The 26,621-nt window shown below is 33.9% G+C and overlaps 1 protein-coding gene across 2 annotated transcripts in view; it reads left to right on the top strand.

The window, feature by feature from the left end:
• Positions 1-26,621, top strand: part of LOC143457171 (kinesin-like protein KIF13A) — an 80,465-nt gene that overhangs the window by 20,628 nt on the left and 33,216 nt on the right. For both annotated transcript variants that reach the window (XR_013117127.1, XM_076955223.1), the window contains 11 exons: positions 2,017-2,239; positions 3,090-3,202; positions 3,411-3,522; positions 7,727-7,815; positions 9,268-9,391; positions 9,840-9,950; positions 11,325-11,459; positions 12,369-12,508; positions 15,399-15,559; positions 22,342-22,410; positions 24,744-24,880. Coding sequence is in view for 1 of the 2 variants with exons in the window: in XM_076955223.1 (XP_076811338.1) it covers positions 2,017-2,239; positions 3,090-3,202; positions 3,411-3,522; positions 7,727-7,815; positions 9,268-9,391; positions 9,840-9,950; positions 11,325-11,459; positions 12,369-12,508; positions 15,399-15,559; positions 22,342-22,410; positions 24,744-24,880 (1,414 nt within the window). In the remaining variant the exon portion in view is untranslated. The remainder of the gene's footprint in view (positions 1-2,016; positions 2,240-3,089; positions 3,203-3,410; positions 3,523-7,726; positions 7,816-9,267; positions 9,392-9,839; positions 9,951-11,324; positions 11,460-12,368; positions 12,509-15,398; positions 15,560-22,341; positions 22,411-24,743; positions 24,881-26,621) is intronic.

The following is a 26,621-nucleotide window of genomic DNA, read 5'->3' as shown; positions in this document are numbered from 1 at the left end:
TTTTAAATCTATGCTCATTGTTTTGTATTTTCGCATTTATTTGTTCGCTCATCATTGTCGCTATAATTTAAACTTGCAACTTGTTCTTCGTCAGTGCAAGGAGGTGGTTCACATCTCATGACTTCAGCCCTATGCTTCCATGATACTTCAAAAATATGTGCATACACTGGGTTATTAGTTTTTATTTTGTAAGAATTAAAAGATAGACCAGGACATAGCAAGCACTAATATGGAATTTTGGTGCCTTTTACTTTATTGCTAGCTTCCATTCCATTATAAAATTATAACATTCATTTAAAAAATTGAAGTGTACTAAGTTTAACTATTTAAGTGAAGTGAAAATGTGAAAGTGTGAAGATGACATGACTGCATTTCGAGCCATTTCACAAAAATAAGCTTAATTGAGACTTTGTCAATTTAGCATGACACGGTTTAATTCAGGTCCATTCCATAGTGTTAGGATGTGAAATCATCATCATCGTCGTATGGTCTTCACACGTTCACCATCATATTGTCAATCCAGTTTTTGAAGTCCTGGCCGCATTCATTGACGGTGCTGTAGCCTCCAGTCAACTTTGTATTGGGGCATTTTATCACGAGGTGGTCGGTATCTTGGGGGGCTTCGTTACATGCTGAGCATGTTGGGGAGTCGATTAAGCCCCATCGATATAAGTTTGAGGCTGTTCTTGCCTGTCTAGATCGTATTCTGTTTGCCGTGGACCACATTTTTCGTGTGGATGTTGAGAAGCCGGGTAGTGCTTTTGTGGGGTCGGTTATCAAATCTGCTCCAAGAGGTTTGTGTTTTTGCCAGTAGGTTTTCCAGGCTGTGTGCATATCGAAGTTACTGTTGTGTGAGTTATAGAAAGGTTTGCGGCTTTTTAATCGTTTTGTGGTGGGTGCATTTTGAGTGACTTGACTGAGTGGAATGTCGTCGGGCAGGTCGTCAATTTGGTTGTGAATCCGTTGGGTGGTTTCCTGTCTTCGGAGGTGTGGTGGAGCTATAGCTGCCATGGTTGGAAGCCAGATCTTGGGTGTTGATTTTAAGGAGCCTGAGAGAATTCTCATTGTATTATTGAGTTGAATGTCAATTTTGTTTGTGTGTTTGCTGCGTTCCCATACTGGCGCACAGTATTCTGCTACACTATAGCAGAGTGCCAAGGCTGATGTTCTAAGTGTGGTTTGGTGAGCACCCCAAGTTGTTCCAGTGAGTTTCTTCAGAATCGAGTTCCTGGTTTTCAATTTCTGCGCTACATTTTCAGTGTGTTTGCTGTAAGTCAATGTTCTGTCTAGTGTTACTCCAAGATATTTTGGGTTACGCTCTGCTGGTAGCGGCTTGCTTCCAATGCGTGAAGGATGTGAAATAAAAATCAACAACAAAATCAGCTGCACATACCAGTGAAAACCGATTCTTGTGATCTGGAAAAAAAATGAAAATTGGATTCGAATCTTTCTTAAGGATTCATTATCCTAGAATATGCATTCCTAATCCTGTCAAGCTATGTTGTTGACTTTGTTACTAGTTGCAAATCTGCTGTTTGAAAGTAAACTAAATAAAATAAAAGCATGTGCACTAATATTAAAACAGTTCTGAGGGCCAACTCTGCGTTTCTCAATTGCTATATAGTACAAATTTTACAAGCAAATAATCGTATGTCGTTATATTAAACTAAAATGATCCTGGTCTGAATATGGTATCATATATTGTCTAATTTTATTACAAAGTAAGGCTCAAAATAGACGTAGTGCCAAGTCAAAAATTTACAATGGCTATAATATTAAAGACAATTCATCTGCAAATAATTTATTACATCATGGCGCGAAGATTTTGAAAAAACCATTGTAGTAGTTGAGCTACATTGTATGATGTCAAGTGCAAGGCTTAGCCCTTGCTTGGTGGTAAATGATTTTCCTTAAATTGAAAAAATTTAAATGTGTCTAATGTACACCATATGTGTATACTTTCCCATTTTTTATGTAGTATATTTCATATACAGTATCTGTATTATATACTTTTAGAGCAAAGCAACACTTAAAAGTTCGTGAGCACCAGTCTCTTGGGCCTTACGTTGATGGTTTGCAACAACTTTTAGTTGCATCAGCTGAAGATATTCAAGAAATTATGTCAGAAGGAAATAAGTCGCGTACTGTTGCTGCTACAAAGATGAATGCAGAATCTTCTAGGTCTCATGCTGTTTTTACATTAATTGTGACTCACACAATGACTGACTCGGAGTCTGGAGTAAGTTGTGTTTGAACTATTGTTTTCCAAAATTTTGAAAAACTATGTGAGCAAAAACAAAACAGCTTATACAGCGTAAAATCTACCAAGCTTAGACAGCTAACACAACAATACACTGCAGTATATGCAGTAAAAATTGTTTCAATGTAGCCACAGGTAATATTACTAGCTACTTTTTATGACTATTCTGGTATTGTCTCGAATTTTTCCGTACGAAACATTTTGTTTAACACTATCAAACTTCGTATATTATAGCCACATTTTCCCATTTTTTCCATATTACTTTTCTGGCCATGCAATGCTTCATTGTTCATTATCGATTAATTTATTGGGATTACTTTTATTCCTGATGTTGCCTCTTTTGTATGCAATTTTTTAGATGCATGCTTTTTACCATGCAGCCTATCTATAAATGACTAAAACACGTTGCTTGATGTTTTGTTGTAAACCGTGTCAGCGCAGGTGTGGTACAGCTTTGGATGTTAAAGTAAAATTGCTTTGTCCACAGCTGCTCACATATCTCGCCTTCCACTATATAAATTGCAGAGCTGTTTCTAATCCATAACTGTCGGTGACTTGAATTTTTTTGTTAATATATAGCCATAGTAGTCGACGTCGGAACATTTTCCAAGGGTGATTAACATTTTACATCATACTGAATGGTACACAATCAGTCACCGTGGGTTGGGGCCTCACTAAGATCATTTCATTGAAACCGGAAACATTTTTTTAATCCTGAAAATCAAAATTTTGTTTCATATGTTGGCGTTGAGAGTTGTGGTTAAAGATGAACAAAAAACCTTTAATTTTTTTAAGTGTAAAATTAAGTGTTATAATTTTTAAATTGTAGATTTCTGGAGAAAAGGTGAGCAAGATAAGTTTGGTGGATTTAGCTGGAAGTGAAAGATCTTCTAAGACGGGAGCTTCTGGAATCAGGTTAAAGGAAGGAAGCAACATCAACAAGTACAAAATTTAATGTGATGATTCTTGAAATACACCATTTTAATGATAAATTATTTATATAAAATACTATTTTCTAGTTTATAAAGCTCTGATGTTATAGTTTATATGTTATGTTATGATGATGCTTTAGTTGTTGGTGTGGATGTAACCTAGTAGTTGTGCCTACATTAACATTAACAATTTTGATGGGAAAAAATTCTTTTTTCAGATCACTGACTACTTTAGGCTTGGTCATAAGTGCATTAGCAGACCAGGCATCTGGTAAAGGAAAAAACAAGTTTGTCCCTTATCGTGATTCGGTTCTGACCTGGATTTTGAAGGTGATTTAACGGATATATTTCCATTAGAATCATCTATCTGTCTACCTTTATCTATGTGAAATTTACTCAGTCTGCCTGTCTGTCACTCTGTGTGTAAGTCTCAAATCCCAAAGGCTTTCTAACGGCAGGGACTAGAGATGCCAAATTTTCAAGGAAGTTGCAACTAATAACCGGAAAAATTATAACACGTATAAGATTGCTGCTGCTGCATTTTATCCGAGTCAGCCCTGTCTTCTACAAAAAAAGAAATACAGGTTTTTTTAATTGTACAGTTGGCTCATACCAATCTGTAAAATCTTTAGCCTGCATGGGGAAAGTCATTTTCTGCTCAGACGAAAATTTTAGTTAAGTACCTCTAAGGTAAGAGGGTTTCATAGTTATTGTACCCACACGGCAATTGCACCCGCACCAGATTGCACACATTCGGGCTTTGGGGCTGCACCAAACAAGTACTGTAATACCTAAGAAGATAGATACAGAATTTGTTATAATAAAACCGACAGGATAAGACTGTTAGGCCGTATAGTGCTGCTCTCACTGACGTAATAAGAGGGGCATTGTAGAACCATGCTCCTTCAAAAACATCATTTTAGGGGCCATTAATGTTTTCAAATCTTAGTTATTTTTCATTCATCACTTTTTGTTGAGTACCATTGCTTATCAGTAATATGATCTAGGAAAACATATTTAGCCCAATAAGTGGGTTATATGGCATCAAAATCGTTTTATACCGCGTTGCGAAATTGTTGTACACAGCGTTTCAACATTGTAAACCATAAATTGTCAGCTTTTATAGTGCGCTAATTGTCATGATTAGCCTTTGTGTCTAGTACAGATCTGATGATATTATCCAAATTCTTGTACAGATCTAATGATATTATCCAAATTCTTGTATAGATCTGATGATATTATAATGTTGTTAGTATTTTATTTTGTGTGTTTAACAATAAACGTGTTGTTTAACAATAAACGTCTTTATTTTGGTCGTGTTTGGTATACATGACCCGGTTTTGATTACTTCTGAATTACGTCATACGTACTACAGTGCACAAAGCGCTAGTTCTAAATGGGCAGTCTAATATTAACAGTCCACTGAATGCAACTCTAACCTGTGCTCTAAAACCAATAACTGTTTCGTTGATAATTAATTATATATCAATATTCGGAACAATCACAGTTTGGTTTTGGTACTGTAATGCTCAACTAGGCTATTGGTTGTTAATGAACATGATATCAATGGATTCAGACTAACGAACAACTGATACAGTGATACAGCACCAATATCTAACAACTAGTAAGAACACTGCTTAGTTAGTACACTGGTCACCCCGATGTGATATAAACACACAAACTTCTGATTATAAATATTAGAATACATTTCATAATTTTTGCTTCGCCCATTTTAGAGGGTTTGGCCAAGCGCAGAAATTAAACAAATTCCATTATAGTTGACTCCTTCAGTGTTCGTTTTTCTTATAAATTTTGACAAGTGGTGGAACAAATACTGCCCCTGTCTCCAGGCAATGAAAACTCTAGGTATGCCTCTGATTCCCTGTGGGTGCAATTTCTTATTGGTGAAAACCTTTGTGGGTGCAATACCCTGTAGGTGCAATGCTATGGGTGAAATTACTTTAGGTGCAATCACTATGGAACCCAATAAATGCATTAGGTGAGTATCGGTCAAAGTTGACAATAGATCAGGTGCAAAAAAAATAGCCAAACATTAAATCTAAAAGCAAAAATGCGGCCAAAACTGCAATGCCATGACCACCAAGGTAAGAGACTCTACTGACGCACCAGTACAGGTTTTGCCAAGATTTCATAGATCAATATTATAAGCATTTTATTGCCATGGCACCAATATTATTTTAATCAATAGTTTGATTCAAAGACGCTTTGCCATACAAAGGTTGAAGATACAATGTGCTGTATGTGGAATAGTTCTAAATGACCGAACCAGTGATAGTTAATAACATCAACATTTGTAACCCAAACTCCTGTCCATCAAGCATTACACCGTCATCTTGGCATTGAAACGTAATAATTTTTTGTGAAGAAACAATAACCGACTTCAATCATTCACTTTCGATTTTCAGTTAACCACGTTAAGCTGATAGTATATGCGTAGCTGCCTTTACAACACTTTGCCAAACAGTATAAAAAAATTGTGTCGAGATACGATAGAAAGGAATAGCACAAGCATGTTACCTACGTACCAAAAGACATTTCGATTACTTTTATGCACAGTTACCTCACTAAGCACAGCAACATGTTACACCGAAATCATGGTCAATGCATACAGTAGGTGAAATGCACTGACTATACCGAAATATTGTGTTTCACGGAAGAATATCTAAAGTATATATCTTAATTCCATCAGTGCCTGGTTTGCTTACATTCCTTAGTATGTCATGTTATAATAATTAGCAAGAAATTAAAATGAAAAAATAATAATTAGACACAAATTTGGTTAATTTAAGCTCATATTTGATGGTTGAGCATTAGTTTTTTTGTGATATGTTAGTAAGCAGATAAATAGGTTAATACCTATAGATGCAATACAGTAGGCTATAGCATACATATTACATTTCAAATATATGAAAAATGTTTTTACAATAACGTGAGGAAGAATGTGTAATAATGTTAAAGATTTTGCACGAATAAAATATTTTGGAAAATTGGCATTGATATTTCAGAAAACGAATTGCGAAAGAAGTAACTTTCGAAAATCTAAGATAGGAATCAAAATTTTAAGAAAATGGACTGTTAGCATTTTTAACATATAATTGTGTGCTTTGTTTCTTGTTTTTAACGAGTTCAATGCAATGTCTTTGCAAGGCAACGCAATGGCGAAATTACATTGATAAGTGTAGCATAATAAAAGTGATTTTCATCATAACGGTTAAATATGTAACACATTGTATATGTGGTGTAGATGCAAACGGCTAAACCAATAACATTAATCAAATTATACTGATTTAATTTAATAAAGCAATTCGAAAAGAACTTTTTTATCAGAGAAGGTTTACCATCTGATACAGAATGTTTTTCAAAGAGTGACAAATGTCACTTTTTAATTGCAAATTTGGGCCTTGCTAACTTGAAAGGTTTCAATTATCATGTGTAATAAATGTGGAACTGAGCACAAGTAGGCCTATACATTATGTTGGTACTTGCTAAGCTTTTTGTTTTTTTGACATGCAATGTCGTGAACGTGCAATGCCATGAATGATTGCATCTTTTTATTCGTTTTAAATTTACCATTTTGTAGTTTCACTATAAGAACTAAGCATGTTTTTATATTGTAGTTTATTTTATGTTTGGTAGTGATAGTATTTCACCAAAAAAGTGTAAAGTTATTTATGATTAATGACTGTCGTATTTGCAGTGAAACTTTGTAGATATTTTGTAAAAAGATTAAAGGATTAGAAAAAAGTTATGTAGGCTATTAGTATAAAGTAAAAGGACTAATATGATGAGACCATGTTTTTTTCATTTTGTGGACCCTGCTAGTTGAAGTTAGGAAGAGCTAGCTTGTCTGATAAACTCTCTTGACGTGATCACTAAGATAGCAAGTGTTGCCAAGAAAAGCTTATTCAGGATTATGTTGCAAAGGTCAATAATGATAAAAGATATAACGTGGACATGCGCTTTGGACATGGTAAGTGTGAAGCCAGATAATAAAAAATAACCAAGAGATGACTTGTAGGTGAGCAAAAGAAAAAAAACATCCGTTTTGCAAGGCAAAGATAATGAGTGGTGATAGCAGAAGATTCTAGGTACGGTAAAAGCCTGAAACCGGATAACAAAAGAAAGGACTAAAAAAGAGTACAAAGAAAAAACAAGTTGTTTTGCAAAGTAAAGGTAATGTTTTAAGTGATAACAGAAGACATCAGAGGCATAGGAACATTAGAAACATAGCATCACATAGGAACATCAGAAATAACACAAAATCAGTGTATTTACATTGAGTGTTGTTGGGCTGTATGCTTGTAATAGCTAGCTCCTGTGGAGTCTGATGGCAACAGAGTCTTACAGCTCAACCGAGCTCTATAAGTGGCGGGAATAGCCTATCACAATGCGAGATACACCACAACTTTAAACTCTTATTCACCACAGGCTTGTTTGGTGACCTTTTACAAGATAACATTTATTTGCTAAGAATAATCTCTTCTTTTATATTCAAACGTTTTTTTCTATTTAGGACAACTTAGGTGGCAATAGCAAAACCACAATGGTTGCTACCCTTAGTCCATCTGCTGACAACTACGAGGAAACGCTCTCAACTTTACGGTAAGTGAAACATAGTCCTGAAAGTGTTCCACTAAAGTTGCTTGTTAATTTTCAGTTGCCAGTATGAATGAAGTGCAGTTTTTGTACTTTTTCATTATGATGCAGCACAAACCTTAGGGAATTCAAAGGTGGGTTGAATTCTATTTTTACCCACAATTCAACAACTGTGACTTCCAAGGACTTACAAGTTAAACATTTATCACATGCTTATGTGTGACATAAACTAATTAGGTGAATTGAACATATAACACCATATGGTAGGTTATCATATTTGAAGTGTATCCATTTCAGACCTTTATGATACTTACTGTTGAATGCACAAAAGTGGGTTGAATGCCGATTACCTAAACTCCAATTAACTATTTCATGTGGTCTGCTGGTCAATTTTATTAACCTCGAGAATTATTATCAGTTTTACGATATAGCAAAACTGTACTTTGTACTAACTCAGTACTGGTACTTTGGATCCAAAACAGATGCTGAGACGTTGGGTGACACGGTTAATTCAGGGATAATCCATACTTCTGTATATGCCTCACAACGAAGGGAATTAATTCAAGTGTTTAAAACGTGGCGGACATACCCATTGGCAGTAGCTGTGCGAAAATCTGTAGCTCCCAATGAGCACTACTTTACAAGAACATCACCATTATGGCGAAGTTCATGTAAAGATATGCAGTGTATTTTCTTATGTGGGGCATGTGCAAAACAGAAATTTTTGTACTTTCCGCACAACTTGCTTTCAACGTTTTATGCCAGGGAACAATTAGTATTACTTGATAGTGTCAAGATTTTTTGTTTTTTACAGTTTAAAAGTAACCTTCAAATGAGATAATGTCAAACAGAACTTGCATTGAGTGCCAGTGCCAGAGACTGCCATCTTTTGATTAGACGAAAAAGCCGATATATAACCAGTAAGCCCCAATAAACATTAATAGATTCTGTGGCTGATTGACTTGGACTTCGTGACTTATTTTTCTGCATTCAAATTTAAAAATGGATACAAAAACAAAATTTATAAGCAAAGCTGGGCAGCCGGTATAGAAGAGCAACTTGTTGAAAAAATTCATCGCTTATCTTTGCTCTTGAATAATTAAAAAAGCGCCAGCACTTTGTCGCTGGCATTCCTTCTTTTTTCTATAAATCAAAATTTTAGCAGATCAAATTTTCTTTTAGGCACACTTTCGAAAACCAATAAAATTTGTATGGTTTGCTTTTATTTCATTGCTTTTGTGTATATTTTACTGATTTGTTTGTTTCAATCAAACTCCTTTAACATGATTTATGATTAGGCTGCATACTGTTGCAATCAGCGAAACTATTGGATGGTTTTAACTTTAAGTATAATTTGCATTATTTAAACACTCCTCAGACAGTGAACTCATTACTTTTTTATTTGATTTCATCATCATTTCATCAGTATTCTTCGTTAAGACTGTTTTTTTTGCGCAGGTATGCTGATCGTGCAAAGAGAATTGTTAATAAGGCCATTGTCAATGAAGATCCTAATGCTCGAATAATACGTGAACTGCGTGAAGAAGTGGAAAAATTGCAACTGCAGCTTAAACAATCTGAAGTGATACTTCAAGTTTTATTGTTTTAATTGTTCTTGACACATGTTCAGTGTTTTGTGAGATAAATTATTTGAAATGAAAAACATTTGTTGATGCCATTGTGTCATTGTATGACATGACACCTGCTTGACATATGAGACATAATATTAGGCATGTTTTTAATAATTACTAAAAAGAATCTAACAGAGTCCCCTGCAGTCAGTATTTGTTGATTTGGTTCATTATTGAAGCTTACAAAAGTAATTGAAGTAGCTGTGCAGTAACTTCATGGAACTGTGTTGTTTGTAATTTGCAAAATTATGATTAAATACGCAGATAGTTTAGATGTTTTTTTTTCACTTGTTGATAAAGGTACCTTTTTAAGTATTTAGTTAAGAAATGTTTTCATAATTTCTAACCAATTTTGAAGTTTTTTTTCTATTCATGTTTATGTTATATATGTTGTTGCAGAGCATGCGAGCACCAGACTTACAAGAAAAATTACAAGAAAGTGAAAAGTTAATCCAGGAAATATCACAAACTTGGGAGGAAAAGCTAAGGAAAACAGAGCACGTGCATAAGGTATATTTGAGTTAGGTTTTATGAAAACAGCTTTGCCTGACTGCCATAGTTCTACTTTTAAAAGCCATTGAAAGTGCGAGTTATTGTAAAATAATATTCGTCACAGCCGTGTATAGGATGCATTTAAAACACTCTCTCCTATTGCATAGAAAATTTTTATTGGATTGTTCTTTTAATTATTGATGTGATAGCCTGTAAAATCAAATGTCGTTAACAGAACAGCTGAATATTTCTTATTGATACATGGATGAAAACGTCCTACAACTAATTGAAACATTTATATATGGATCATGGGCACCAACTTGGTTGTGCCGTGAATGCTTGAACTCTGCTAGTGTGTTGCATTATCTAAAATCCTAAGACTTGTAAAACCACTGGAGGCAACAATCACTTACTAGTTCCTAAACATGACAGTTTAAGCTCCAAGTTTATTTTCTGAAATTCACTTTGTAAGATTTGACTTGTTTACGGTGTGAAGACCATTAATAAGTTAGATGCTGTGCTGTATTTGTATGAAGAATGAACACTTTTTATTGCAGTTTTGATGTTTAGCTGTAAAATTGAATCCAATTACGTCAATTTGCACTTTTTAACATACAGTAAGCACTAATTTTATACCCTACAACGTGTAATGCATTCTGCGTATAGAGCTAGGTTTGATCATTTTGCTTACTATTTTGTTGAAAGTTCAATATTTGGAAATTTACAGAGAAGTGATTTCATTTTATGGAATCCTCGATAAACCCTAATTTGCGTGATATGTGTGCAATCAACATTTTCTCCTTGGTAATGTCATTCACGATCAACAAGGCACATGTTTGTATGGAAATGTTTCAATTATGTTAATCGTTTTCAGTCGTTAATTTTTCAATCGATACAATTTTTTTATTTCGTGTTAACGCGTTAATATTTTGTTTTAACTGGATGATCAATTGATCATATTCCTGTTTGAAAAAAAATGTTTGTACTAATTTTCGTTGCAAAAAAGTAAAACTTAAACTCAAAGTTCTAAGTTCTAAGTTTTCATTAAAAAAGCCTTCACACATTTTATATAAAAAATCTAAACAGTGTATCACACTATTACAGCTAGGCTTAATCTTTACATCGTTTAGACGTAGTGTAAGGAGTGACCACAACAACTATACTTAATTGCAATTTGCAAACACTTGTCTTGTCTCTGTCTGTTTTGTGCGTGGGGTAGATTTTGTAATGTTATGAGAGACAGTGATAACGACTAACCCTACTTACCCAAAAAAATATTTTCTACAAATTTATGTAAACCTTCAGGCACTGTTAACTGGCCATCATTGTGGGGGGTGTGTAAACATTGAATTTGGTTTAAAATGCTTGTATAAGAAAGTTGTTATTTTGTAGAAACGTCAAGAGACTTTGGAAAAAATGGGAATATCTTTAGAGACTTCTGGAATTAAAGTGGAAAAAACTAAGTGTTTTTTGGTGAATTTAAATGCAGATCCATCATTAAACGAGCTTCTCGTTTACTATTTGAAGGTAATCGGTACCAACTTACTGCTTCTTACATTATGTTGTTAATTTTTAACAATTCTGGTCCACAGCTAAATTTAGTCACATCCAATCACATGTGATGTGATCGTTGGTTTGATACGCATTTTTTATGTAGATTTCAATTTTTTATATTGAAACATTTTTGGCGTTATAATAATAACATCGTTGAAGTACCTTTTATAAATATTGAAACAAGTTTAAATTGACAATCTCAGTAGTTGTAAGTTACAGAGTAGTTATATTTCATAAGTAATTAACTGAAACTGAAGTCATTTTCAAAATAATTTTTTTTTAAAAAGATAACAATATACTGATTCCGAAAATGAAACGAACTTTATCTTTTTTCGGTAACGATTTATTGGCAAAATCTTTTCAAAATCTATGCAGGGAACGGATGTAACTTCATCGGGGTTATTAGTGTTCGAACATGCTTCAAGCTATGTAGTAAATATAATAAAAATGCAATTCTTTCCCCATGGGATCCTTGAACTTTAGGAAGTAAATTACGCTTGCCGGATACTATGGCATACTGGAATATGGCAAAAATCACACATCGCTTCATCTCCTTACACAGGCCCAAAGTCACATTTTGTACTTTTTCATTCCAATTTCTATTCAAGTTTCCCGCCAACCTGGAACTAGGAAATGTGCCAGCTAGTGTAATTCCTGGGCTAAAAAACCACACCAACCTCGCTCCCTTCTGATTAGTTTAGACAGGTTTCTAAAACCCTACATAAAATTTTAACTGTATCAAAGAAATCTCACCTGAAGTTTTATAATTCTAATCATCAGTTAACTTTTTCTGGATCTGGTATTGAATTCAGTTCATTGTTTTTTACTTCCTTGCCCATCTTATGAATGCAAAGTAGTCTATAATGTTTTTCTTTGTCTTAGCCACATACTTTGGTGGGTAACTCTGAAGAAAGTGACATGCAGTTAAGTGGTCTCGGCATTGCACAAAAACATGCAGAGATAAACATATTTGAAAATGAAATAGAAATGAAGGTGACCCTTGGACCACTGGATGGTGCAAGGTTTGTGATAGTTTTTGATGTTTTTTTTAATGATGTTATGTTGGTTAATTAAAGACAAATATCCAAGATGTTTTTACATGTATATATGTACTTTATAATATTTCTTGAAGCTGCAATAGCTTGAATGATTTTAATTTTGTGGAGTCATTTTGTTTCAAATTACATAAAGTTATCTGTTCTCAATGGAAAACATACTGAAATTTTTAAGTTAAAATGTGCACTATATCCATCCCAATTGTTTTCATTTAGAAAGTTTTCTAATTTTTATTCAACATTTGGCTTAAATTGTAATTTCCATAAAAATATAAAGAAACTAGTTATGTTTAATTAATATTGTAAACTTTTACATTTTTAACAGCATTGACAATTGCTTGTTATTAGCTATTTATCTTTCAAGGTCATTGTTTCTATTGTTTTTGAAGAATAGTTTGAATGCACTTTTTGGTTTTCAAAGCCCAAATTAAAAAATTTATGAATTTATTTTTTGTTTGCCATTTCATAGTCTATTCCTGAACATTAGGCAAAGTTATCAGATTTGGTCTCACACTAATATCAAAGTTTATTATTTTGTTTTGTTAATAAACAATCTCTTTTCACAAGGAATAGGCCTAGTTCACTAGGTTGAGGTGAAAAAACGTTTGTTTGGAATTTTAATTGCATGCGAATATATTTCTTGTAGTGACCCTTACTGACCATAGAAATGCTATTTTTAGGAATTTTAAGCATTTTGTTCATCACCCATTTTGAGTTAATAAAAAAATCAATCTTCGTTAAAAATTGCAAAAAATCGCTTCTAACTCAAAAAATGTACAAGCGTAACCAATAAAATTTCCCACTAAAGGTAAAACATATTATAATAATTAAACAATATCGACTTCAAAAAATTAATAAGTTCTCCTTTTTGGGTCAAAAAGGAAGGATGCTTAGATTTTGCATGAAGTGCAATGCATTGCATTCCAGCGTAAATATGAACAGTTTTTAAATTAAAAATTTAAGTAAAATTCCAAAAAAACGTTTTTTCACCCGATTGTTCACAGTACAATACATTCCTATTGCAATCACTCATTCTCACCCAAAAGCAATGTGTAATTGTGATTTACCACATGGGTTAGCCCAGTGCTTCGCAACTGGTGTGTAGCAGTGTGATCTGCACATATTTTTAATTAAGAACTTGAAACTTTTGATGCAAAACAGGAAAACAGGACACGAATTGGAGTATAGCACACTTTGCAGTAATCACTTCTATCTTTATTCGAACTATTTTTCTTGCACAACCGAAATTGCCCTTGTGAGTAAAGTCTTCTAGCAGAGTAAGTTGGTAGATTGTGAAAATGAGGCCCATATAACTTCAATTTACGATGAGCCATACAAATGCCAATTGAGTTTATTACAGCAAGCACAAATACCTTACTAAAATATATTATAAAATGTTTTTCATGTTCCTAAATTTTTGTGTAGGTTATTTTTAGCTGATGTTTGAAAGGTTGTAAGGGTGTGGTGAATAATAAAGGTTGCGGAACACTGGTTTATTTGTTTGTATTTTGATATTTCATTTAGTAAACCAATGTAGTTTGCCTATAATTATTTTATAACTTTTGACACAAGCTGCGTTTGTTGATTGGTAGGGAAGCTTTGTTAAATTTTGTATCACTGCTGGTAGTTTAATTATCGGAATAGAGCTTTGTTTAAAGTTTCATAATAATAACAAAGTTCAAAGGATGAATAAAACAAACAAAATATTTTTAAACATAATTAGCAAAATGTAATTTTGCTTGTTTTATTCATCCTTCAAATTACAAGCCGCTCCAAACATTGTGCACCGAATGGCAAAGTTAATCAGATGTTAAAAAAACACCACTAAGTACTCATACACACCGATACGGTATACATTTCACACATTAGCTTTTCTCATCACATGAGCAGCAAATATATACTTTCAGGTGTGAACTTAGCAATACCAAAGAATCAGAACAAAATTGTTGACATGCCTTGTTGATTTGCAAAACATTTTTTTTGATTTATGGAAATTCAGTGAAGCATACATTATTAACATTGTCCAAATTAGATAAAATAAATAAAGTTGTTGAGCAGTGCAGCAAAAATACCCCACACCCCAAAATTAGTTGTTTGTAATTGATAAATTTAGTTATTTACCTTTTACTTACTTTTGTGCAACCTCCAGGCTCGTATAGCTGACTTCACTCAGTCTTGTGAACATGTTAATACAAAATTTGTTTTAAGTTGGTCTTTTCGTAAAAGTTAAAATGTAGTTGGCATATATTTTATGTGCTACCTGAGAAGAACAAGCAGCGTACCACAGGAGTCATCTTTTTTAGTTTTTACCAACAGATAAAAATTAATGCACCACAGAGTTAAAAAACAAGTTAACTATATAATTTTTGCGTGTCATACTTAGCACTCATTTCCCATTAATAACGTTGCCATAATATATAAAATATTTCAAGCCAATTTTCTGCAATGCAGTTTCTGACGATTTCAGCTTAGACTGCATTTTGTCGCATAACACATCATAATTTTTGGCTACATCGTAAACACAGACCAGATGATGTCAGTTTTTTGATACTTCAACCACTGATATCTTTGTGAATATTGCATTCAAAAAATATTCTAAACAAAGTTTGTCTTGGTTTTTCACATTAATGTATGTCATGTGCTTTTCAAACAATTGAAAAAGCATTTTTCCTGTTCTGATTCTTTAAACTTGAAGTAAAATACAAATTCAGATACAGATAATTTTAAATACAAATGCAAGCATTATATATCCAATTAGGCATGGCTTTTTATAGTTGCCTCAGCACTTTTTATTCTTAGTAAGAGTTACTAGTAGTCCATACATTTGAATTTCAACTACATGTTTGTGTATATAAAGGACTTGTGTCAATGGCCAACCAGTGATGATAAAAACAAATCTTCATCATGGGGATCGGATTTTATGGGGTAATAATCATTTTTTTCGAATCAATATCCCAGAATCAAAAATGGTGGTTCCATGTGATAAACTTGCTGTAGAAGATGGCAAACACAAACTAGGTAAGACTTGTTGCATTTATAGTTTTGATGAGTATGCCTTGTAAACACAGATTATCCGATACATGTGTTTCAGCAATTTTCTCTATTACTACATAGTACAGCAAATTGCTGTGTACATATCACTGTCTACTGTACTAATCTAGAGCTAATCTTAGTAAAGCCGCGCAAACATCCTGTGTCTTCCATATTTTAGATCAATATTTGAGATACATTAAATTTAGCTGCATTAATTTTCTGTGGCATCTCACTTTCTAGCTAGTTGATCACATGTACCGTATACAGTAGCATATAAGCTCAGTTTTGAAATCGTTTACAAACTCAAAAAGCAGCAGAGTGTATACCCTTAATCCTTATGTCATACTAAAGTTTTTAATAGTACTTCAGTCAAATACCTGTGGTATAAACTAGTGTTGTAAAACCGGTATTCAATTTTTTTAATAAAAATGGTAGTAATCAAAGCTGAAACTCGTTTTTCAACTTTCAGACATTAGGCTCCTCATAGCCCATTATCAAGAAAAACTTTTATTGTGTATTTGTGATTTGGTATGCTTAGATGTTTGATGTTGTGTTTTCTTACCAGTATAGTATACAGTAAACTTCGCATATGACTAAAAAACCGCTTATTTCAGAAAAAAGTCTGATTCGGATGGTTTCCTAGTTTTTAATGCATTCAACTTTGCTGGTCACAGATCTGTTATCGTATATAATGTATAACTTTTACACTCTATAGTCCCATTGAGACATATTGTAAAATACCTCGTATATAACTTATCCATTAATTTTGCAGAGAAATTGATTGTTGACACTTGAAAGTACGGTTGCTGACTTACTACTATATATAAGTTGGTCTTTCTAAAAGAAAGTTATTGTATCCTGGCGCAGAGCCCGTAGTCGTTGTGATACGTTTCTATCGCACAACGTGAATCCATATGCAGTGCCTATGTGATGTCATAGATGAAATTTCAGCTTACACTTATACTGTGCTTTACAGTACAGTGTGTGTCAGTATGGTGAAAGGAAAAGAAGATTATACTAAGAAATATTTGTAATGAACAATTTGAATTTGAAGCGCTTTGTATTTCAAACTAAATAAACTGCTAAATGCAAGAAATGCGACCGCATCGGGGGTTCTGCATCCTCATTGAATGCTCACATTAAAAATGTCAATGGCATTGATACCTCTGAAGACTTGTTCGTTGAATAATCTGGATTATTCAAGAAACAAAACTGTTTAGTGGATTTTTTGCAGGAAAATGATTGCAGAAGAAATTTCCAAACTTGCTAATAATAATGAATTAAGTGTCCGTTGTATTGCAAAAAGTAAATTTATTCAAAAAAATTTGCAAAATATCAAATATGACACATATCACATCACATGAAGGTGTCAAAAACGTGGTACTTGGTTTCGATAATGCGAAGAAAAAAAAAAACTCACCAGCACTGACTGTGAAAAAGGTAAACATGCTAGCAGTGATGAACATCATAGTACTGAAGAATGTGAACTTGAAGAAACTGAAGGAAATCAGGACGAAAGTGATAGCATATTCCAAAGTGCTAATGAAACAAATGGGTTACCTCAAACTACGGAACAATATTCAAAAGTCAGAAGATTTTGTCGAATGTTTCGGAAATCTTCACATAAGAATGATAGGTTGCAGGACTTATGAAAAAAGATTTCAATCAAGAATTACATATCATACTAGACTCATAGGAACTTGTTGGAACTATCTCTTGGCTATGAATGAACGCTTTTTAAAACTCAGAAGCCGCATTTCTGAAGCTCTGAAAGTGATAGCCTCAACTGAATATGTTTTTGAGAACAAATAGAGACCTAGCTGAAGCTCTTCCCCCCTCGAAATCCTTCTGAAACTTTCCTCCTTTCAAGATTCTTTTTTACTCAAAGCTTACATGTTCATGAAGAACTGCTTAAATGAAGTAAGTAATCGAGATAGTCCTATTGCTGCTTGCGTAATGGAGTCTGTCAATAGTCGCTATACAAAGAACAAATAAGTTGTTTCATTGTTGTGGTACGTAACTGAAGTCAAGTATGCTGAATAGCTACTCGTCAAACTAGAAATTGATCCTAATGAAGCTGGAAGTTGTGAAGAAGAATATGATTCCTCAGCGGCAGGTGAATGGGTGGGTTACAAGCAGAAGTTGCACCTCAACTGCATGATGGTGGCCTGATGTCTGAGTACATTAACAAACTGAAAAAAAATTAGAGGTATACAAAAAATAACTACGGCCTTTCAACATTAGCACGGTATTTAAACAATACGAAGCTACCCACCTAAAAAGTGACAATTTACAACTTTTGTTTGATGCACTTCTCACGACAAAGTCAACTAGTGTTGAAAATGAACGATTATTTTCTGCCACAGGTTATGTTTTTTAGCAAATTATGACCAAGAATGTGTGATGAAACACTTTGCCCTTTGTTTTTGTGCTGCTATTTCAGGCAAAAAATAAGCTGTAAAGGTTATGCGTTTACATTTTATATGCGGTTAGTTTTCGTTGTAATTTCCAATTCCAATAAAGCATTGGTTTCTTTTTTAGTGTTGTTTTTGAAATCACTTGTGTCTTTTTTAATAATCTACACTGGTCTATACCATCGTATCTATCGATCACTGAAGGCTTGGTTCAATAATATTGTGTATCATTCACCTTAACGTGCTTTTAACAATTTGGGGGAAAAGCAGTTAAAACCAGTTTTTTACAATAAAGCTCGGTGAAAATTGTATTTTAAAATTCCGATTATTTAGCAACCCTACTATAAACATCTCCTGTTGTCATACCTAAAGTATAAACTGTAAGAACTCACAGGTATGCAAGTTTGGCATTTGTTTGAAGTCAGTTAAAAACTATTTCAACATATCTTTTTCTATATTTCTTCCTTCAAGGAAACTAAAATACAAAGTACTCTAATTGTTTGCTTGATGACAACGAACATCTTTTTTGCATGCATCCCTCTGAAATCTTATAACAATTGCTTTGTGTTAAACAAAGTATCGGTGAGAGCGCAGTTAATCTTTCCATAGTAGGCCTTGTGATCTGTGCATCGATTGATTATTTTCATAAGACTTGCCTTTTTCACTGATCTTTGCATTTGGACAAAATCTTTTGACTTAAGAGAATCACATGAAAACTTTGTCAGATTGGTATCAATAAAGGAGGCTTGAAGAAGTGAGTGTTACCTTATCCTAAACACTCACCGATTAACAGGATTAGCAACACATTTGTTGTTGAGACTCATCAGCCGAAAAAGACGATAGCCAAACTAAAAACAGCTATCCAACATGACGATTTTTGTACACTGCTTGAGTCGTAATAAGTCATAGTGACATCATAATTACATCAAATACGACTAGGCAACCTAAATCGTCATACAATAACGTCATAAAGTCGTAAGTGAGATTACGTCCCGCAGGTAAAAGAAGAGCTACAATTGTCACTATAAACGAACAAAATACTCTGAGGAATCAAAAAAGGTGTCAATGTATGCGAACTGTCGATATAGCTGCAGTTGATATAGGCGAACTCGAATGTACATAAAAGATAGGAATTTCGCCGAGACCAACGAAAAAGTGTCAATATATGCGAACAATAGTGTCAATATAAGTGTCAATATATTTTATATCTATATTTTATATTTGTATCATAAAGTTGACGATTTATATTTTATATCTATATTTTATATTTGTATCATAAAGTTGACGATTTCGCATGGCGGCCGAAACATATTAATAAGTTATCACAAGAATACGGCCCGCCGTTTCTTATTGAGTTTCAAACTGCAGTGTTAGCTCTGTTTGAAAAAATTGTGGTATTGTTACGCCGCGCCCCCGCTGTGCGGAAAACCAGTTGACCGGGAGAAGAGAACGAAAGAGAATAGTTAGTCAAGTTATTGGTGCGTACATGAGTAATACGCTTCAATGCGGAGAGAGAGCAAAATTATATAAATATCACAATATCTCAAAAATTACAAAATCCAACTTTATCAAACAAACATGGACAGATAGCTGAACATTTTTTATGAAAAGTCACCAAATTTCAATTTTCTACAGCAAACAATGCAACTGTACGCCACGTTTTGCTATGACTGTGTGCGGGAGAAGCAACAGTCGATTCGATCAACTGTCGGTTCGATAAAGTGTCGTTCGATCAACTGTCGGTTCGATAAAGTGTCGTTTCGATCAGCTGTCGTTCGATTAAGTGTCGTTCGATAAAGTGTCGTTCGATAAACTGTCTTTCGATTAAGTGTCGCGTCACGCCTTTTGTTACAGCAAATTAGTTGTTAATAGTCGTTACTGCCAACATCCACAATTTGCGTGGTCTTCAAGTAGTGGTATACAGCCAAACGAAGTGTTAAATTTATTCTCTGAGCAATACTTTTATTACAAGAAATAACATTCGTCTGCTTCAGAAAATGTTTGTTGCAGGAGAAGAACCATTTATGTTTATTTACCCAGTATACAATAAAAAATATTGCAGCTGTGCTTGTCGCAAACAGAAAAGTTTGTTCCATTTTTATGTGCAAGCGTATGAAAGACTTTTAACATGATGAAAGCGCTTCACCTTGTAAGCTTGTCGCATCCTTAATAACAAAGCTGGAATAATCCCAGCTTTTACTCCGGAATTTTAAGACTTTTTGAATTTGATTTTTAATGTTCCCAAAACTTATGCAAACTCTCACAATTAGCCTTAAACATAACACTACGTAACACAATTTTTGTTTGGCTACTTTTTTTAATGCCCCTTTATGAATTTTTGGGTGCTGAGTTCAAAAATCCAGTTAGTTTTTTCGTACCATCATTACTTTTTGAGATATTCAAATTTTGATGTAGCTGTAAGTACAGCAAATCGTGTTCTACTCTTGCATTAGATTTTAGCTCCACATCTATGTTTTGTTTGGTTTATTAAACGCAAAAACCAGTTTAAAAACGTTAATAAGGAAGGCTTGAAGATAAATGTAACATAGTTTTGTCAAACAGTAAGAGTCGTTCAAAAATGTACTTTTGAGCGAGTTTTTCTTTTATGACTACTCCTGTCTTGCCTTACTAAGGACCAAATGTATTTTCCCATCATTACACTATCCCAGCGGCCTTTATATCGTTTTTCCATTGGCTCAATATCCTGATGAAGTCTCTCACCGTGCTCCTCACTGAAGCCACCTAGATTTTCTTGAAAAAAATCCAGATGCGAACATAAAAAATGAAGTTTGACAGACATGCGACAACCCATGTTTTGGTAACTTTTGATCAGTTTCTCCATCAACTCTTTGTAATTTCTGTCCCTTTTATTTCCCAAAAATTCATCAAACACACCTCGAAATGCTTGCCACGCTTCTTTTTCTGTTTCATTCATTTTTTATTCCAAGCTTTTACACTTTAACATTGTGTTTATCTGGGGACCAACAAATATTCCTCCTTTTATTTGGCAAGTGATGGTCTGGGAAACATTGAACAGATTTCTTGAAAAATTTGTCCTTGAAAATCCAAAGATTTGACAAACTGTTTTACCAGACCTAATTTGATATGAAGTGGAGGCAGTAAAACTATTTCCCGGCTTACAAGAGGTTCCCTAATAACGTTGTACATTCCTGGGTTTAGTTTTTCCCGTGTCGGCCATTAATTTTCTCATCTGATAGTGCTCACCGTCAGCTCTACTATTCCCACAAGCACAGAAAGCAAGAGTATTTTGTGTAACCACCCTGCAGACCAAGCAAAATTCCCAACATTTTAAAGTCACCACAAACATACCACTTAAACTGAGTGTAATTGATTTTAATGAGCAGTTGCTTGACGTTTTCATAATCTTCTTTCATCTGTAAGGAATAAGCAAGTGGAATTGATGGGTATATGTTGCCATTGTGAAGTAACACTGGTTAAGACTTTTGGTAGAACTGTCAATGAAACGCCGCCACTGAGTAGGATCATGATCTATTCCAACAGCACCAAACAGGCCTTCTACGTCTTTGCAATAGCAAAGGTCTTCAAAAACGTCAAAGTAGACAGAAAACCCCAAGTGCCTATTCCTGTGGGGGAGGCAGTACTCTTACTTAAATTTCTGCACTGTCTACTAGACATTTTGATTTCTACTATTTAAAAGATGAACTGAATCTAAGATTTACACAAGACTTAACTCTACAAAATGTAATCATGTGGCGTACTTCTCTCTGTAAACACTAAACACGACTTTCTAATGAGACTATACTGAATTTAACAGGCTGAGATAAAATGAAAACTGAGATAAGAAGTAAAAGCACATTTGTCTGCATTTCAAACTTCCACTCCCATTCACTTTTTCAAGTAAATAAGACGCCCATTTACAACATGATAGTACTGACAGACACAGATCATAACCGCATAAAATACCTACAGTTAATGGAAAATCACAAAAAACGGAAATTTTTGTATTTTGAAAACGATCGATGATAGAAAAAAACTGATAGCATTTTTGAAATCAGCGCTTGAAAATCATACAGATACACTTAATAAATGTAGCCAAACAAAAAATTTTTCAAATTTTGTTACGTAGTGTAATTTATCTTTTAAGTTTATATTTGGAGAAATGTCCCCCAAAAAAAAGTAGGAGAGATTTGAAACAAGCTTTAGGTCAACACAATATAGTTGGCTTAAACTTATCTGCAAATGATATCAATATCATTTATTTTTCTCATAAGATCATCATTTTTTCTTCTTAATCTCAGTATTTGTCACATTTAAGGTGTTCGTTTTGTTTCATTTTTGTAATAGTTAAGTTCATGCAACATTACCTTTTAGATAAGACACCACCTGAATTTGCAAGCTATGAATTTGCTCAACAGGAAGTTCTTTTAAACCAGTTAGAAGGTTAGTAGAAAGGCTCGTTGATTTTATTTAATTCAATATATATATATTGTTAGTCTTATTATATTTGATAACATGATTGAGCTTTCTTAAACTATGAGCAAGTTCTTTTTATTGCGCTGTACAGTATGTAGTATATATAATTTTCTAATGTCTGTAAACAACTTTCTTGCATAGTTAATAAATTTATAAAATTACTATGTACACTAATCAGTCATATGAGTTTGCATCTGCTGTTATCTAACCAACAGCTAATGCAGTGGTTCCCGACCTTTTTAGGTTTGTGTCACACTACCGGAGAGATAAGTAGTTTGTGACACCCAGTGGTAACATATAACAACGCATTGTGTCATTATAACATTCTCACAATGGGGAAATCCGCAATATTTAATTCGCTCTATCCAGATTTTTCATTTTCTTTCATAAAATCGACGCCAATGCAAACAAGTCTCCATTCATTTTGTAGAATCTAATCGATTGCCCATTGCCGATATAAGTCAAAGTAAAAAACTTGCGGTACCCCTGAGTACTGGAAATGGCACACCAATGCAATGGTTGGGAACCACTGTGCTAATGAGTTTAGTATCGTTTTCAGACATTCTGTTTTGTTTTACTACATTGGTCATTCCACAAAATTAGGAAAAAAGTTAAAAAATCAGGAATTAGTATACTCATGAAAATTTGGATAAGGCAGTCTAGCAGTTTTTAGCCTTTGTGAAGTCAATTTGTACAGATCTCTCGTTTTCCAAAGCATCTCTTTTTGTAAAACACATTTTTTTCAAAGTCTTAAAAAAAATTTCTTTAACAGTGTCATGTGTCCTGATTGCTGTCAAAACATTGCCATGTCAATACCACATGAAAATAAAGCTAAGAAAATAAATATTGAGTGGATAAAAAAGCTAGTTGAAAAATAAACTACATCTCACATTTTAAATTAACACATCTCCTTCCAAATTTATTTTTCATTCATTTATAAAATACCAATTCCAAAAGTAAATGCAAACCCTAATCGAGTGCACACACTGGATGGACTAAGCTAGCTTACATATTAAATTTTGCTGTCATCGAGAAAATACATTGTGAGCTACTGGAGCCCAGAGCAGCAGTGCATTACCACTCAGTACCAGTAGTTAGTATATGCTACACCGAATGCAGTAGCGTCATAATGGTATTATAATTAGCTGATGAAGTAAATATATTGTACAAAAGTTATCATAGTTGTTAAATTTAAGTATTTGTATGAAGTTGTGTTACGTAGTTTAAGGTCAAAACAATCATTAGTTTTCCCTGCAGTGTTAATTGTAATGACATTAAAGTACTTCATACTTGTAGTAAGAATGACTTCACAGCAGTAAGAATGACTGATATTAAATTAATATGTTTTTCTGTCTCTCGTTTTTTTTTAATAATTGCAAAAGATAAATTAAAAGAAAGATAAAAACAATGACTTTCTGAAAGTAGGTCTTAACTTTTTCCCGCTTGTTACCAACTACTCTTCAGCTTGGATTGCAGTAGTAAATTATTTTGGACAAACAGCTTTGGACAACTGATTCATCAATTTGTGTTAAGCTATTGTTCATCAAAGATTAAATTGCTCAACTAGCTTGAAACATATTAAATTTAATTGAAGAAACTTCGTAAGTTATTGAGTTGGTTGTCAGGGCTTTTTAATAATATAGTTGCTCTATATCTTCAATATATTCTAGTTACTAATTGTTGAAAAGGTACAAAAAATGTCTACATAGGCAATGCTTGAAGATTGTTGGTTTGTAAAAAGGCTTTTCTTACCAGTTTGTAATCTTTATCAGCCATAGGTAATAACTAATAAGTCAACTTTAGCGAAGTCTGTAGAGTTATTGAGCCTAAACCTACCACTGCAATTATTCCAAATTCATTGACAACAATGATATTTAGTCATTGCAGTATTCACTAAAATATGTAAAAATTTGTATTCAATTTACATCTGTTTATGGTTTTATGGAAGATTTGTAAGTTCATTTTGTCCTTGATGCAAGATGCATGTATTAGTAGAAATACTAATTAACATAGGACAATTTGTAAAAGATTCAATTTAGCTTTACAGTAAACATTTTTAACTTATTTGTTGATAATCTTACTAAAAGTAAGATAAAACACATAAAATGATACTTTTAAAACATATTCACAGCAGCAATAATTTGATGCAAATTAATGAACCAAATGTAATTTTGAATCAAGTTCATTGTCTGTTCAGTGTTGAAGCACCACTAATTGCATTGTGTGAAATGATTGTGTGGTAGTTAGAGAAACTAAACACCACATTTGCATATTACAAAAGTTTTTGCATGCAATTTCAGCTCCAATTCAAGACACAATACTGAGTTTGGAAAAAGAATTTCACTTACTGCAAAAAGAAAATGAGTTGACAACAGAAGATACATCATCCAGTGTTCTTTTGAAACTTGAAGATACTGAAAGAAAAAAATATGAATCCGTAAGTGTGTCATCAAAAGCATTAAACATTCTGATTCATATTGTTGTTTAGTTGTTACTGTGTGTACAATTGTATTTTCTTTTGTCTTTATTTTATTTGAGGAATTTGAAATAGTTCACTGCTGCTATAGCATCTGCAGACCTGTAATAATATGCTGAAAAGTCTCCATTCTTCATAAATGTCTAGTCCATTGTCTTGGACTGGACAAGGTAAATCAGCTTGTGACATTCAGTGCCACCTGTGTTTTGTAATTACTCAATTACGTAACTGTAATCAGAATCGTATTGGCGGTATGCGCATTTTTCATGTGCAGTTTCACACAGTTTGGAGTACCAAATAAAGTAAGTTTGTATTTGAGTTACACTCCTGTATCGTGCCAGTTTGGGATTTTAGCTGCCTGTTAGGCTGAAATGAGCATGCTCTTCAAGGTGTCAGATGTTTTGTGTTAAACGAGCATGTAAGTTGATTATTAGTTTCATTAATTTAATTCACACCTGCAATTTTAAGCTATTGTATTTAATTGGTTACTACATTTTTCTTCATGTTTATTATAGTCTGCTGGGTAACATGGGTCTGCCAACCATCATGTTATTTTCAAGCAAAGGCTTGAACTACAATCCTTTATTTATTCCATCAGGGTCACCCAATTAATGTTATTTTAAAGGATAAGGTTATGGTTATGATGATGATAAAGGTATGATTGCAGTGTAATAGTAGGGGCACATGGCCATCTAAGTGACCATCACAATCAGTTCTCGAAAGTCTCATTTGTTTATTGACATCACCAAAATTTCTGTGTATGTGTGATTGCTCTAGGACAGCTCTAGGCATCCTCGAGGTCACTCCTATCCGTAGTCGGGCTTAAGTGCAGGAGCGTTTAGCAGCTGATTTGCTGGAACACAAGGATGCAGACGGGCAACATAGCTGAGTAGGCGCATTTGACAGTGTCTGATGATGGTAGTCAGTGGTACGAGATGATTTGCTCAGCATTTCACTTTGGCATTGGAGCAGAGTTGAACGAACTAATCTTTTAACCTTTGTCAGACTGCATGGGTACAATTGTAACCTTTCCAATTTTAAACTAAGACAGTATTTTTTCTAGAAATCTAAGAGACCTCAAATTTCCTGACATCTCTACATTTTTGTGTTAGATTATGCAGACTAAATTTCGACTAAAAATTTTTTCATTTTACCGAGATAGAGGATCGAATTGTTTTTTCACCCTTAAGAGGCGGCATGGGTGCAATTGTACCCTTACACATTTCGTATCGAAATGACGCCAGAATAAATAACACCAAGACAATTTTTCGAATGTTGAGTGAAACAGATTACAGAAATGATTTATTTGATACAGAAATATGTAAGAAAACTTAATCCAGGTGGTTTTAGTCCGTTTTACAAGTAATACACTGTGTTTTTTGTCACTGAATGCTTGTTGCAAACAGGCTGAACCTAAGCCAAGCAGATTTTCCTGGTCTTACGTCGTTTTCGTTTCTGGCGTCTGCAGACATAGCAGCTGCCAACAATCGATGTAGCTCCACGACTTCCATGGGGTTCTTTGGAATTAGTTGCTGTCCCTTCTGGCGGTGTCGCAGTGTGCCATCCTAGAACCATTTCCACTGCAGCTCGAAGGAAACGGCTTCTCATCACCATCCGGTCGGTCGAGCGAGCTTCCACTGAATGCATACATAGCATACAACGGCATACAGAAACTTTCTATGTTGGTATTTTTTCCTGATCT

Source organism: Clavelina lepadiformis, chromosome 1 (assembly GCF_947623445.1).
Source record: "Clavelina lepadiformis chromosome 1, kaClaLepa1.1, whole genome shotgun sequence".
In the NCBI taxonomy this organism is placed as follows: domain Eukaryota; kingdom Metazoa; phylum Chordata; class Ascidiacea; order Aplousobranchia; family Clavelinidae; genus Clavelina; species Clavelina lepadiformis.
Note: the sequence above shows the minus strand (reverse complement) of the source record. Positions and strands in the feature narration are given on the sequence as shown.